At 38.4% G+C, this 15,105-nt stretch overlaps 1 protein-coding gene across 1 annotated transcript; it reads left to right on the top strand.

Annotated features, from left to right (window-relative positions):
- The first annotated feature begins 13,567 nt into the window (after positions 1–13,567).
- On the top strand, positions 13,568–14,605 carry LOC139737321 (histamine H2 receptor-like). The gene is made up of 2 exons (XM_071647994.1): positions 13,568–14,202; positions 14,251–14,605. Exons 1-2 carry the CDS (start codon positions 13,568–13,570, stop codon positions 14,603–14,605), a joined length of 990 nt encoding a protein of 329 aa, XP_071504095.1.
- Positions 14,606–15,105: the final 500 nt, after the last annotated feature.

Genomic DNA, 15,105 nt, shown 5'->3' with positions numbered 1-15,105 from the left:
AACATGCTTGCCGAAACGTCGGGATTGGGTAGGCCCTTTTCAGGGCCACTCACATACTCCAGAAAGAATACGTGGTGCACCGTGAAGCCTTCTACCACCCAACGTTCTACCACCACGGAAGCCTTCAATGATTTCAAGTTAGTTAGTTAGTTAGTTAGTTAGTTAGTTAGTTAGTTAGTTAGTTAGTGTTTGTTTGTTTGTGTATGCGCTGTCAGATAACGTTAATCATTAAGTGAAGTTTAGCCCTATATACAAAATTAGTACCTTTGACATCATTTTTTTTTTCACCGCTTAAGTTTGTACTTCTGGTATTTTAACCTCAATATTTCAACGTCAGACATAATTATCTCTAACATTTAAGCTCTGACCAAATTTTCTCTGGTACTTTCACTTCTGGCATTGTCATATATCTCTGACGTTTCACATATAGGCAATCGCCTAAGTTCTCTGCAGGTTTTAATGACAACTCCATGAAGAAGACGGCGTAGGCCTAATGGCAAGTTTTGATGTAAAGGCCTACGCTTGTAATAGAAGTCTCAGATTGAAAAAAAAAATAATTCCTCGTATCTAACACAAGTAATCAAAGTAAAGAATAAAGCCCCCCCCCCAAAAAAAAAAAAAGAATAAATTTAGATTTCATTCATTCCATCGCAATGGGGAAACAGTTCCGTTTTAAATCTGGTGCGTGCTGTTTCGCAGGAGAAGTTGGGCTGAAATTGTGCATGCAATGTATAATGCATGCAAAAACGAGGCTTAATTACTAAAGTAATTATATACCCAGCGTAAATCGATTTCATCTATAAATAGTTTGCATCATGTATTTTTTTTTTATTCGTTCACATTAGAAAGAGGAAAGAGCGCGTGACGTCACAATACAGCTACCATTAGATTTCGTAGCAAATGAAAAGGTCAATACGTGTACTGATAGCAATCGTACGTATAATAGATAATGACAGGAATACGCACAGAAGCCGGCCATAGAACACTCTTCTCGACGATGTGATTTTTAAATATCTGCAATCGTTGATGGCGTTCAGATACTGTACGAGGGAAATCTATTGTATAATTATGTTTAAACGGAGCAGGGGCTCTTGTTTTTCTTGGTTATCTACAAAACACCAAAATGACATATCCTTTGGTATAGCTAGCAGCACAGGGGGTGTATAATGCACGCAACTGAGAATTCGTCATAATAAGGTAAGCAGAATGACCCTCTTTTTTTCTCTCTCTTACGTTTGCATTTAACGATTTAGATAATAAATTTATACAATGAGGAACGGATGCTCTTGAGACGTAGTTATACGATATTCTATCATGGATCTTTTCTTAGACCATTTTATCTTTTTCCCGTTGTTTTTTTTGTGTGTGTGTATGTGTGTGTGTGTGTGTGTGTGTGTGTGTGTGTGTGTGTGTGTGTCTTGCGGAAAGATGATGAGGATCGTGATGGCGATGCTTGTTAGTATTAACATTATTCCAGTCTTGTAATTTTCGTGATTCATTATTCACCGTAAATAGAGGATATGAATTACAAGTCTCGTGATGTCGGAAGTGGTGTTTTTGTGTATTTTTTTAAAACTCGATGTGAATATCAAAAGGGAGATGGTTCCCTGGACAGAAGAACAGTAAAAATTAAAATGAAACAACAACAGTGTCATCATGATCAGCAGCAGCAGCAACAACAACAACAACAAAACAAGTAACAAAGAGGGTCATGTTATACTTCTCAACTTCTCTGGTTGCGTTGACGAAAATGATTTCTATTGTTTAGGATTAACGCTGTAATGAATCTTGGAAAAATAAATATTAGAAAAAAAGACCTCAGGAAGAAAACCTTTTAATGACATATACTTGCAAAGAGTTTGTCATGGTGAGTGTTTGCTTTATTTGACATATATTATAGCCTTAGATGATGAGTTTGGGAATGATTTCAAGACTAGTGACGTCAGCCTAATTTCTTTGATGATTCCAGGGTAGTATTTCCCACTGAAACAATGACTGGTCCGATGAATGCACTAATATGCACCAGATCATGAGGAACAATAACGCTGATCCGTGTAAATCACCTCCCATGTCTATAATTTCTTGGAAATTGTCGTCATCAAAACGTCACGGATTGCCTGAATCAGCACCAACAGCAGCGACAACAACAACAACAACAACAACAACAACAACAACAACAACAACAACAACAACAACAACTTCTTGAACAGCAGCCACAAAACGGAAGTGTGTACACAAACCTGTCAAATTTCCCCAAAAGTCCCTTTGTAGCTTGCAACGGTCTGCAGAATTACCTGCCCGCAAAAACAAGGATCTGAAATTCAGCTACAAGTATATATCCTTCTTATGTGTTCACTTTCTCGAATAGCGGATCTCGAAATCTATTGGTCGATGCAATCTTGCAGGTAGGCTAAGTCTCGTGTCTTGGGAGGCAAAGTATAGTGAGCATTGAACGACAATGACTGGATTGTGATTAATTCATGTTTAGGTGTCAGCCCGACAAATTTGTTAATTAGAAGACCATTGTGAATGGGGGGGGGGGGGGGGGTGGACCAATTCGGCTACACCACACCTGCCTTCAAGCTGGAGGGGAGTTGGTGAATACAGTACATTTCGTTTGATCATATACATCTACATCTCTAATCAAAACAAATCAAAATCAATGCATCATTTCAAAGCGAAACACTGAGTTACTTCATTGGCCAGTATAATGTATTAGAATGTTATCATTTGTTGCACTCACAGGTTATTCTATACCTCTGTTCATTATCTATAAAGCTGTTGGACTTATATTCCACAATGTTACTCTATAGTACTAGCTGGAATAGTTCTAGCTGGAATAGTTCTGATATATAGCTGGAATGGGGGTGGGGCGGGCCGTTAAAGGGGACGTCTGTTTGACATAACTCTAGACAAAAAGAAATTGCATGTTGAGTGAAAAGTGTGCACTACATTTAAAAAGGGGTTATCTGAAGAGCCCGACATCCACGACTCAAACGGCCCACGAGTTCGACATTGGAAAAAAGGACCAATGAGTCGTACATCCTGCCAGTCATGAACAGCCAATGAGCTCGACAGTAGGTAAAAATGGCCCTCGAGACAGACGCTGCGTACATTAAGTCCCTTGATACAATGTTGGGGTCATTTTCGACTAGTGTCGGACTCGTGGACCTTTTGCCGAGTGACGAGCTGGTGGACCGTATAGCTTGTGGGCCTATTCTACTTGATGTCCAGCTCGTGGGGTTTGTTCACTTAGGCCCGAATTCACGAAGGTGGTACAAATGAAACCATGGTTTAAACCATGGACAAAAACCATGGCGCGCCAAGTGTCGCACGGAATATTTCTTTACGAAATTGGTCATTTCATGGACAAAATGACCGTTTCGTTAACGAAATTATCATTTCGTGGACGAAATGTTCATTTAGTTACAAAATGTTGTCATTTCGTTACAAAATGATCATTTCATCGACGAAATGACTGATTTCGTAGCAAAATATTCCATTGGACACTTGGCGCTCCATGGTTTTTGTCCATGGTTTAAACGATGGTTTCATTTGTACCACCTTCGTGAATTCGGGCCTTAGTGTCTAGCTCGTGGGCTGTATAACTCGTGGGCTGTATGACTCGTGGGTGTCGGACTCGTGATGTGCACCCCTTCGTTAATCCTTAATCCTGCATATAGCATCCGACTCTAAGCTAACTAAAATGGCAAGCAATGGCATACAGAAAAATTGCGTAGGAAATTGGTCGTAATTTCAAGTCCCCCGTTCATAATTGATCAGACTTTCTCCTATACATGGTAAAATGTGACGCGAAGACAAAAAAAAAAAAAAAAAACACACACAACACAACAACAACAACAACAAAACAAAAGAAATCAAAACAAAAATGAAAGACAATGATAAAGAAAGAAATACAAATTAGATATGATAATGAAAAAAAAAAGACTAAGCTTGAAAGGAACATTCATGGAAACCTCTGTAATTCATATCGCACGCACACAAACGCGCGCGTGCATATACAGCTACTTGTAAAGGTTGGTGGAAATTGATATGTTTGTTTAAGTCTCTGGGCACCACTACACATTTCTCTATTTTTTTAAATCACTGTATTCATTACCATCGCCGCTGGTATGGAAAGACCTGTGAACAACCCAACTTTATTGCTGCTCGTGGACATTTCATTGTAAAGGGTTCATTGTCAGGTCGACCAGTAAATCCTGCATATCCTGCAGCCTGTTGTTAATGGTAACCCGCGGAAGGCCACTGTCTTGACATGGTGACGACTAACGATGAATACTATTTGTGATGTATCACGCATTTGATTTTCTATCTTCTTATCAATTTCTCCACACACACAATATAACCCATATTCTATCTGTAATGAGAACCCTCTGGGTAAACCACGACCCCAGGCAACTCAGCCTTCTGCATCGAAACAGAGATCTCGATTAATAAAAGACGTTATGATGTCTGCGATGACATGGTCCGCAAAAGAATGGTTTAGAGACAGTGCTTGTTAGTTGAGAAGCAGCCAGTGTCGCGAAAAGACTACTGAACACTAATCAGCCAATTGTATGGTTTTGCTGTCAATCCGTCGGTTACCATGGTAGCGTTAAATGTAGCCTACATGAAGATAAAAATGATTCAGAGACAGTTCTTGTTATTTGAAAAGCAGCTAGTGTCGCGAAAAGACTACTCTCTAAAAAAGATCGAGTGAAAATATTCACTCTTAAAAGAGTGAATACAAAAAAGAGTGAATTTAGAGTGAAATTGGAGTGAATTTCGAGTGAAAATGAACATTTTCACTCGTTTTGGAGTGACCTCAGGGATCACTCCAAAATCTTCGAGTGATCCCTGAGGTCACTCCAAAATGAGTGAAAATGAACATTTTCACTCAAAATTCACTCCAATTTCACTCTAAATTCACTCTTTTTTGTATTCACTCTTTTAAGAGTGAATATTTTCACTCGATTTTTTAGAGAGTACTGAACACTATATTCAGCCGATTTTTATGGTTTTGCTGTCAATCCGTCGGTTACCATGGTAGCGTTAAATGTATATTAGAATAAGAAACAAATCTCTGAAACATTTTTGGAAGATTCTCTGTAAAACCTGTCCCTGCTAATAGCAATACAAGGTTTCACCAAGTATCTTTGACACTGTGTATAGATACTGTAACTAACCACAAATAGATCCACTGACGTGCGACATTTGATAGACAGAAAAAGCGCTTAAACAAAGAACCCACGTCTTTTATGAAAAGTAAAGGCTTCGCGATATCACCATATCTCCCCCTTAAAAATCTGAAGTTCACAAACTACGTTTTGTGTATAGGTCTGCCATGGAGATCAAAAACCGGAAGTCAAATATTTCACAGGGTTATAGGAAATACAGGTGAGCGCAGTCACCTGCTCATGGACAATCTATGGCTCGATGCATTGGCAATACAATTGTACTGGTGTACGTTGGTCGAGTTTCGTTGTCCCATAATACAGGTGGTGGACAAGAATTGGTGCTTTCAGAGGGTCTTAAGCGATAAAAATTCAACTGCGACAGTTTATGGTGACCTTGGGAGAACCAATAAAAGCAAAGAGGAGGGAGGGGAAGGAGGAGGTAGGCATGTTCCTCTGTTAAATTGCGCGTCTCATATGGGCAAATATTTCAATTCAAATTTATTTCTCGACAAAAAACACAACATACATCTCACTTTCTTTTGTGACAGAAAAATAACGTTGCAAATTGAACAATGTAACCTACAATAATGAAACCTTATTTCGATACATTGTAGTGAGGAGTAAAATATAATGAATCTGAAGTAAACAATACGCATCATTTCTGCACGAAAATCGAAAAATATAACTGAGGATGTTTGGTTTCGATCTACGCTAGGGTGAATGCTATATATGCATTATTTTGGGATGTTACTGTGAATGTGCGGTTGCATAGTGAATGTGTATGTCGTGTGTGTGTATGTCGTGTGTGTGTGTGTGTGCGCGCGCGCGCGAGCTGAACTTTCACGTCTACATGATACAAATCAGGTGTCCACGTGATTGTGCTATACAACATCTCAACTGCGGGAAGTTGGTCATAATGTAATTGATTATTTACGAATAACGGCTTATGATCAAGAAACGATAACAACTCACACACACACACACACACATACACAAACACACACACACACAAGACAAGTGTGAAATATTATGTAAAATATTACATGTAGTTCTTGATCCCTGATATACCAGGCATACCCACAACTGCGCGCAGCTTCTTCCTTTGATAAAAGACTGACATATCATAACATTGTATACAAGCACCAGGATGTTATTGGTTTGTCATTTTCTTTTGCGTGTGTTTCAATGGAATTGATCTTTAACCTCAAATATGATATAGCGTCATGCGATATACGCATGCAGAGTGAGCTCCTGGGGGGCGTTTCATCAACGAGTTCGTCGGAGTTTTCACCGACGAATTTGCTATCAGCCAATCAGACCAAGAATTTCATTAGCTTTTAACAGTTGTCAGTGTAAATCCTTGCGTCTGATTGGCTGATAGCAAATTCGTCGGTGAAAACCCCCGACGAACTCGTTGATGAAACGCCCCCCTGGAGTCATTGGGTGAAATATTCATGTTCGTCATTCTGCCCGGCCAGGCGAAATTCAACGAAGGAGACATTTAAGATGACCGTATCAGTGGTCTGGTTTCCTAGCACCTTTATTGAAGAAAAGGAATGCGTTCATGCCCTTTTGGAGAGGTGATTAATTTTCTCCGAAATGATCCTTCGTCATAAACTCGTCTGTTGCTGGTTTTCACTGGATAATTAAAATGCTGGGAAGAAAAAGTTGAATGAAGTCGTTTTCTGGTGCATGGTAAAGTGTTTTGATAAGGAGGGCTTTGAATTCCCTGCGCACGTCCCTAAACCAGTTCACCCCCCTTTCCCAACAGAGCAAGACATTAACATTGCAGACGTTTGTGCGAGGGTAATTTGAATCACTTGAGGACACGACTATCATAATTTCATAAAGATCTTTTCTGCCATTGAGTTAGATTATCTCATCGATACCAAGCCTCCTACATTGGGAAAAGTCTGTCATTGACTTTCGTTTGTCACGCTGCGGATTATTGGCGATCAATACTATTTCAGACGCGCAACGCATTCGGGTCATAACCATACTTACATACGAAAGCACGGCTGTTAAACCATTCTTTGTGTGTGTGATGACTAGAGAGAACAACTCGCGAACGGAATTGCGAAGCTCGATGATACTCAAGAAAAACGGCGTGAAGGGGCCTTCATATACCAAGTGACCATCGAAGTGTATTGTGGTGTAGTCATCACCGTAATCTGTGCAACTTCGCACTGAACACATCTAAATCCATATTAAAAAAAAAAAAGATTTGGCTGCAACTGGACCACTAGTGAGAAACAACAGCACATCCCATCGGTAAGTGGAATATCAATTGGAAGTCCAACCATTCATTCATGTGGTGCCAGGTATCTCGCCAAGGGGTCTGTCTCTTCCCCTCCATGTCGGCACGGGTGATGAAGATTCCTTAATCCTAAAATGAAATAGGGGTCGTTCTTCCAAAAAAAAAAAAAAACCGGAATAAGGTTCGTTATTCCGAAGGTGCGTCAATCCGAAATTTTAGAGTTCGTTAATATGAAAATAATGATAGGTTCGTCAATCTGAAAATCAAATAAGGTGTGTTGATCCGGAATCAATGAGGTTCGTTATTGTGACATTTGAACTATCTGGTGGCGAAGAATGGCTCATCCTGATGAAGGTGTAGAAAAAGGGGAAGGGTGTCATACGGAGAAGGAGAAAATACTTTTTTTTTATCACCAATAGCACAAATACAAATTACGAGTGTATTCAAGTCCGTCAATAAGTATGTATCTTGTGTGTGTTTGTTTTTGTGCTTGAGTGCGTGTGTGTGAGTGTTTGCGTTCATTGATGAATATCCTACCATTTTGTTCTGTCTGTATTTTTTTAAGTACAAGACCGTATTTTGTTACTAAACGAAATTTATTGCATTTTCGGATTAACGAACTTAAATTTTACTTTCGGATTATAAGAACTTTATTTCATTTTCGGAATTACGAACCTTCGGAATAATGTACATTATCTTATTTTTGGATTAACGAATCTTCGGAACGACGAACTGTCAACGTTGGCAAGATAAGATGGTTTTTGCGCCAATTTACAAGTTTGCTGACTTTATCTTCAGTCCGGGTTTTTTTTTTTTCCGGACGCTTAGAAAGTGCTACCAAGCCAAGAATAGACAATTCTTCGATATTCCTCGATAATTCCAAGATCTCACATCTCGGTTTTTTTTTTTCAATTTTCTTTCATTGTTATCGTTCACACCTTTGTAGTATTTTTTGCAATGTCTGTATTGTTTCCAATTGTCATGTTTTGTCAACCTAACTTACATTTCATATTCTTTTAAAAGGTATGCAAGTTAAAACTCACGGGTCAGCAAATCATAAGGTTTTTCTTTTAATTTCTTGCTGTTTCCCCACCAATTGCATTGTCTTTGCCTATGTGCGTACGGTCACATTATAATCTATCAAATGGTATGTTGTATATAACTTCGTGTAAACTCCTTAAAATAAGTTCCGCAATTACAGTTCGATATATCATATTTCTCTTATACCCGCATTATCTTCATTAGATATGACATCATAAGAAAGCCTGATTACTTATCTTTAAAATGACACCTCACATGCTATGATTTGGTGTTCTTGGAATGTGCAAAACGGCTGAGTATGGGAACAGATCAAAAGTGAAAAGTTGCAACAATTCTGCTATTGATAATGTACAATTTTGATGAAAAAAGGCCACTGGAATAAGCAATGCTGAAATGAGAGCACTTTCAAAAACTCTTATTTCCTGGACATTACATGACTGTTTGGTCAACCTTTATGTTTTTTTTTAATTTCTTGAATGATCACGCCCATGCATGCCTGAAGACATAGCAAACATACATAGTGAATGTAAAGCTTCAACATTTCATATCTGTAATTCTTTTTTAAAGGGACATTCCAGACGATTTTCATAATTTCATATCATGTAGTACAAATATCAATAGCTCCATGGATTTGTGGGATTCTTTGTGGTCCTTGAGCAGAGAAACCAATACTCTGAAGAAATCTTAAACAAATTACACTGAACAGTGTTGATGACATCGGAGCCTCACATGTTTTTCTATTCCAGAAAATGTAGCAGTGTAAGTCCATCACAATACCGCTTGCTTAACAAGTTCGCCTGTGTAGAATCTATGCGTACCTTCTTCTTTTGTTCTGCTTCCTTAATCCCCAACTCATACATTCTTATTGTGAGGCTGCCACGTCATCATCTTTGTTCAATGCAATTTGTTATAAATTTGACGTGTTCGTGTGAACTTGGTGCACTCTCTTAAAGGGGCATTCCAGACGATTTTCATAATTTCACATCATGTAGTACATAAATCGACAGCTCCCTGTGTAGATTTGTGGAATTTGTTGTGGTTCTTGAGCACAGAAACAATGCTTTGAAAAACCTTAAACAAATTACACTGAACAATGACGATGACATAGGAGGCTCACATATTTCAGAAATGTAGCAATGTATTTCCATTACAATACTGCTTGCTTGCAAGTTCACCTGTATAATATATGCATACTTCTTTTTTTTTCTGCTTCCTTGAGCCCCATCTCATGCATTCTTATGGTGAGGCTGCCATGTCATCATTCTTGTTCATTGCAATTTGTTACAAATTGTGAAAACATTCTTATTCTTCATCCCAATCACTATAAATTCTTAAACTCTACACTCAGTATAACTACTAGTAATCTATAGTTGTTCAAATGTAAAAATCTGAAAATCATCCGGAGGTCTCCTTTAAGGCAACCTGAGCAATGTTGTTGAATTGCACCGTTTCATAAGGAAACATTGCCGAGCTTTGTAACCCAATATAATAAGCTCTCGGTGATAAAAATGGCTTTATAGAGACGCCTTTCCATTGCTTATTTACGAGCTTTTACTTCCTTTAAGGAAGCATGCATGCGCATAAAGTAGTTTCAACAAATATTGGTGTCGAGATACGAACAGGGTGTGTATTGGGCAAGCTAGATGAAGTAAACCGGAAGTATAATGACAATGCCATTAATGTGTGTACATGTCTTTCATGTATTCTAACGGGTCAAGCAAAACCATCGAAGCCTGTATAGAGTTTAGAAAGATAAACTTTGTACATGTACTAGTAGGGTACATGCAGGTAATATGAGACTGCAGGTTATATGGCACGCGTGACTTAAAAACCCTTATTACTCCACCTGAACCACTTCCAAAATGCATATAGCGCCATCTATAGTTTTATATCATCACTGTGCTTAGTTCTTGATGATTTTCCTGCTCGCTGACTGAAAGTTTGGTGAGAATATCACCAAATACTGAAAAGATATGTAAAAATTACATTATTTTTTAGCCTTGATATAAGATTTGACATTTCACCAATTACACTGGTGTAAGTAAAGTTATTGTGTGTGAAATCAATTCTTTGCATTTTACGTAAGCTCATTGATTGGTTTAAGCAAAGAAAGTGTGTTTTGGTCTATGTACTGTACTAAATATGTGTTATATGGCTTCAAAGGGGACCAACAAGACCCAACAAGCTGCAGGTAATATGAGACGTCAATATGGCGGACAGGTTTTATTGACATCTCTGATTTCAACTGACTTGCCTAATTAGATAGAAGCCAACATCAAAATACCTCATTTTCTTCTCTGACAGTTTTTTATATTCAAAGTATATAAAAAATGTATCACAAAGTACAACACACATCTATATGAACATGTATGTAAGTTAATATTTGTGTACTTTAGATAGGGTGCTTCCAAATTAATGCCACAATTAATTTGGTGTGCTATAATCTTTACTTTAAGTGTTATTTTATATGTGTTAGATACTGTACACGATTACTTCAAACATCTGGATTCACAATTTTCATAGTTTTAACCATAAAAGACTGGGGTCTCAACGTTTTGTGTGATATTTCTGCGGTTTTTATTATTTTTCATTCAATTTTCTTTTTGCAACTGAGCTAGGCCAGGCCTAGCTCAGTTGCAAAAAAAAAAAAAAAAAAAAAAAAAGAATAATAAAATATAATAAAATGCCCATCAGGATTAGGCCCTATCTTTTTTTCTTTGAACTTTTGTGCAACATTTGATACCTATTTTGTAAAAATAAAAGTAAAAGACCTTTACGTAATAATCTCATGTCGGTAATGAAATCTCATGTCGGCGTCAAATTTGAGAATTTCTGAGATTTGTGTACAAACACACGGAAAATTGCGTTTCATGCTTAAAATCAATTTTTGGCTTAAAATTGTGTTATTTGTCTCAGTTTTAGATAATATTCATATGATATCTATTAAAATTAAATAGTCAAACAACACCAATAGAAAAAAGTCATGAATTTAAGACATAAGATTGTCGTTTTAACATTGACACAAATGTCTACCATGCACAGTCTCATATTACCTGCACATGCAGGTAATATGAGACTTCTGCGATGATGTCATAATTTGCATATTAACTGTCAACAAAAATATTTGATTGGTGCAAATGCTATATAAAAGGAAGGATGAATAGTTGCTAATTCCCAAAAACAAAGTTTGATGGGTTTCTCTGTATGCATCTTCATGCCATTTATGCAAATGAGCTTAATAGTCTCATATTACCTGCATGTACCCTATGTGGACACGTAGTCTTTAATCGAGCCCCTCCGGTCTTCAACGTACATGAATAATTAGCCGACAGGATTTTCTTTTGAAAGTGAAGACGACCAGTATACCATGCACAGACCTTTGATTGTTATATCGACTATACCAAAGCGAACCATTCATATGATGTATAGTCTGAGAGTATCTGCGGATGAAATAAGTTGTCCGTGACGCCATGATTAGAGGCAACCAGCCATGTATAACTAAAACGAAACGCCTTACAGAAATTGACAGGCATGAGGCACCAATGAGGAGAGCGCTAATTCCTGTATTATGAACGAAGGATGCGATCAATCAACTGGGGGAATTTGTCTCTGATCTTACATGAGACTAATACGACATCAGCCATTCGAGTGACAAATATGCATTTGCGATCTTCCAGTTATTCTAACTTTATATATATATATATATATATATATATACATATATATAATATATATACATGTACATAGTATATTTACATATACTTATATATATGTATATATATATACATAAATAAATAAATGAATATATATAATTCATATATATATATATATATATATAATATATATGTATATATAATATATATACATATATATTATATATATACATACATATATATAATATATATATATATGAATTATATATATTCATTTATTTATTTATGTTATATATATATACATATATTGTACGTCTTATATTCTTTAAAACATGTAGTTTGAATGTTCATGCGATAAAGTTGATAGGAATCATGTGACTTCCCAATCATAATCATGATCAACAGCCACATTTTTTTGCCATTCATGCACTAATCATACGTGTTTTACTGATATTTAGATATTCTATATGCATTTTCTTTATCAGGTTTGTTAAAATTTGTTTAAAAATGAATAATAAATGACTGTTATGACTGACAAGGGCATTTGAAAGTAAAATCGACAAAAATGTGATCATGCTCTTCCGTTACATTTCTTACTGTAATCAATGAAGTGCTTCTTCGAAAGACTCAAGAATGCACATTTGAGTTTAAAACCTGATTTGAGTATATCCAGGAACTGCAATTTCATGACTGTATACTAAGTCTTTATTGTATATTCTAGTCTATAGGCCCCTAACCAGCAATCATGTAGCGTATGAAATAAACGTGAATATAATTCGGTTTATTAAGACTGACTGTAACACTGTTCAAGCCTGCAATGAGAGAAAAAGCAAAACAAAATGATGAATGATCTTTTCAAAGTATAAATATGTTTTTCAGTAAACACAAGTTAATGTACACTCTTCCACTTTATCCCCGTCCACCCGTCAAAGTACATTATACAAGGCAATTGAAATATTCAGTTACATGCATTCAGAAAGAGCATGGCCTAGGTAATGGAATGTCCTTCTGCAGTTATTGATAGTGTAATGTCCTTCTGCAATTATTAACTAAAATGAGACAATCGACATTGTATTACGACAGCCTGTCTCAGCATGATGATAATGTTGATGATATGACACGTAGCCCTCCCCTCCCCCATATGACGGTTAAGAGGCCTACTAAACAAGATGAAAAAAAAAAATAAGAAAAAACTCTCAATCATTATCACCTGTCTAAGATAAAAGTGGTCTTTTATCTATCCTGGCTACTCTTTTTCTGATAGGTAGTCGTTATTGACACGTTTGACTGCTTACACACTATGCAATAGGGCCTACTGTGAACAAGTTATATGTGTTTGCATCTGTATGTCATAAATCATCTGATATCCAAGTTTGTTGCGATATTTTTTCTCTCTTTCTCGCATTAGACCATTCCGAGTACGTCCAAATCTACCAAAGATGGCGAATATGTCGGCCAACACAAGCGCAGAGATAGGCCGAGCGCAAAATGTCGTAGCGGGGTGTATATTCTCAACCACGATACTCCTTGGTACCTTTGGAAATATTCTCGTTCTCGCTTCCGTTGCTCTCTCGCGCCAGTTACGGACTTCAACCAACATCTTCGTCGTCGGACTAGCTGTCACGGATTTACTGAATTGCCTGTTGCTGATCGTCCAAGTGTTGTCTCTCCTGAACGTCAGCGAGTCAGATTCTTTCGGCGTCGTGTGCACGGTCGCCGCGATCGGCCTCTACATATTCCTTGGCATAAGCGTCGCAACGCTGGCACTGATTGCCGTCGACCGGTTCTTCATGATTACGAAGACGCGCGAGGAGTACATGGCGGTGTACACGAAGAGAAACATTGCGATCATGATGGTCACGCTCTATGGCGCCATATCGATGGTAACTCTAGCGTTTGCAATGTCAGGGGTCGCCACTTTTGGACGCTACGAAGGGATCTGCGCGCACGCCACCGGCGAATCGTACAGCTTCCTCGGAGGCGCGTGGCTTCTCCTCTCACTCATTGCAATCGTCACTTCGTATGTGCGCATTTACGCGCACGTCCGGAACCATCTGCGCAAACTCGCTGCTGCGTCGAAGCAGCATTCGCTACCAGATCCTGGAGTAGCAGGAACGGCAAGCCAAGAGGAGTCCGACCAGACCAAAGAGGCATGTTCAACGTTAAAGATGGCCAAACCGGCGGGATTTGCCAAGCGCCAGAGAGATATTGAATCCAAGATCACGGTGAACATGCTGGTCATCATCGTGCTCTTTTTCATCTGCGTGTCTCCATCGATCTTCACTCTCGTTTTACCCGGAGATCAGGAACAAAGTGCCATCATCATCGCAATAATCACATTGAACAGCGGGTTGAATCCGCTAGTGTACGCGTGGAAACACCCCATTTTCAGGCATGCCTTTAAGTGCATTTTGCGCTTGCGCTGGTCCGAAATCAACGAGCCTTCGCACAGCGTTCATGTTAATTGCAGGACCTAATTAAGAAAAAAAAAACCCAAACAAACAAAACCCATTTTGATTGTTGACTGCTAGGTCATGGCACCAACACTCAAACCCTATCAGTACGGTATTTTGTACTTGCTGATACAGGGTGCACGTCACGAGACCGACACCCACGAGTCATACAGCCCACGAGTCATACAGCTCACAAGTCATACAGCCCATGAGTTATACAGCTCACGAGCACGTCATACAGCCCATTAGTTCGACACTAAGCTAACAAGGCCCACGAGACCGACACATTAAGCCCCGTGTTGTATCTGTCGAACTCGTGGGCTTTTGCAAAGACGCACCCCCCTATCAACTACGGGATTCCTGGATCCCCCCTGTCCATAAAACATTGACACGCGTACAGAGATAAATTATGTACGGTACCAGGGAGAAAGGCCTACAGGTGTCGATACCGTGGACCTATTGGCCTGTTATAGGCCTACTGTGCTGCACAGTAGGCGTAATTGAGAAACCACTTAGTCTTGAGA

This window comes from Diadema antillarum, unplaced genomic scaffold (assembly GCF_040938485.1).
Source record: "Diadema antillarum isolate AM-2024a unplaced genomic scaffold, OU_Dant_1.0 seq00000689_RagTag, whole genome shotgun sequence".
Taxonomy (NCBI): Eukaryota; Metazoa; Echinodermata; class Echinoidea; order Diadematoida; family Diadematidae; genus Diadema; species Diadema antillarum.
The sequence above is the reverse complement of the archived record's forward strand: the minus strand, read 5'-3'. Positions and strand labels throughout refer to the sequence as shown.

Coding starts and splice junctions, on each gene's coding strand:
- LOC139737321 (XM_071647994.1), top strand. CDS start 13,568: ATGGCGAATATGTCGGCCAACACAAGCGCAGAGATAGGCCGAGCGCAA. Junction 14,203..14,250: donor CTGCGCAAACTCGCTGCTGC/GTCGAAGCAGCA, acceptor AGGAACGGCAAG/CCAAGAGGAGTCCGACCAGA.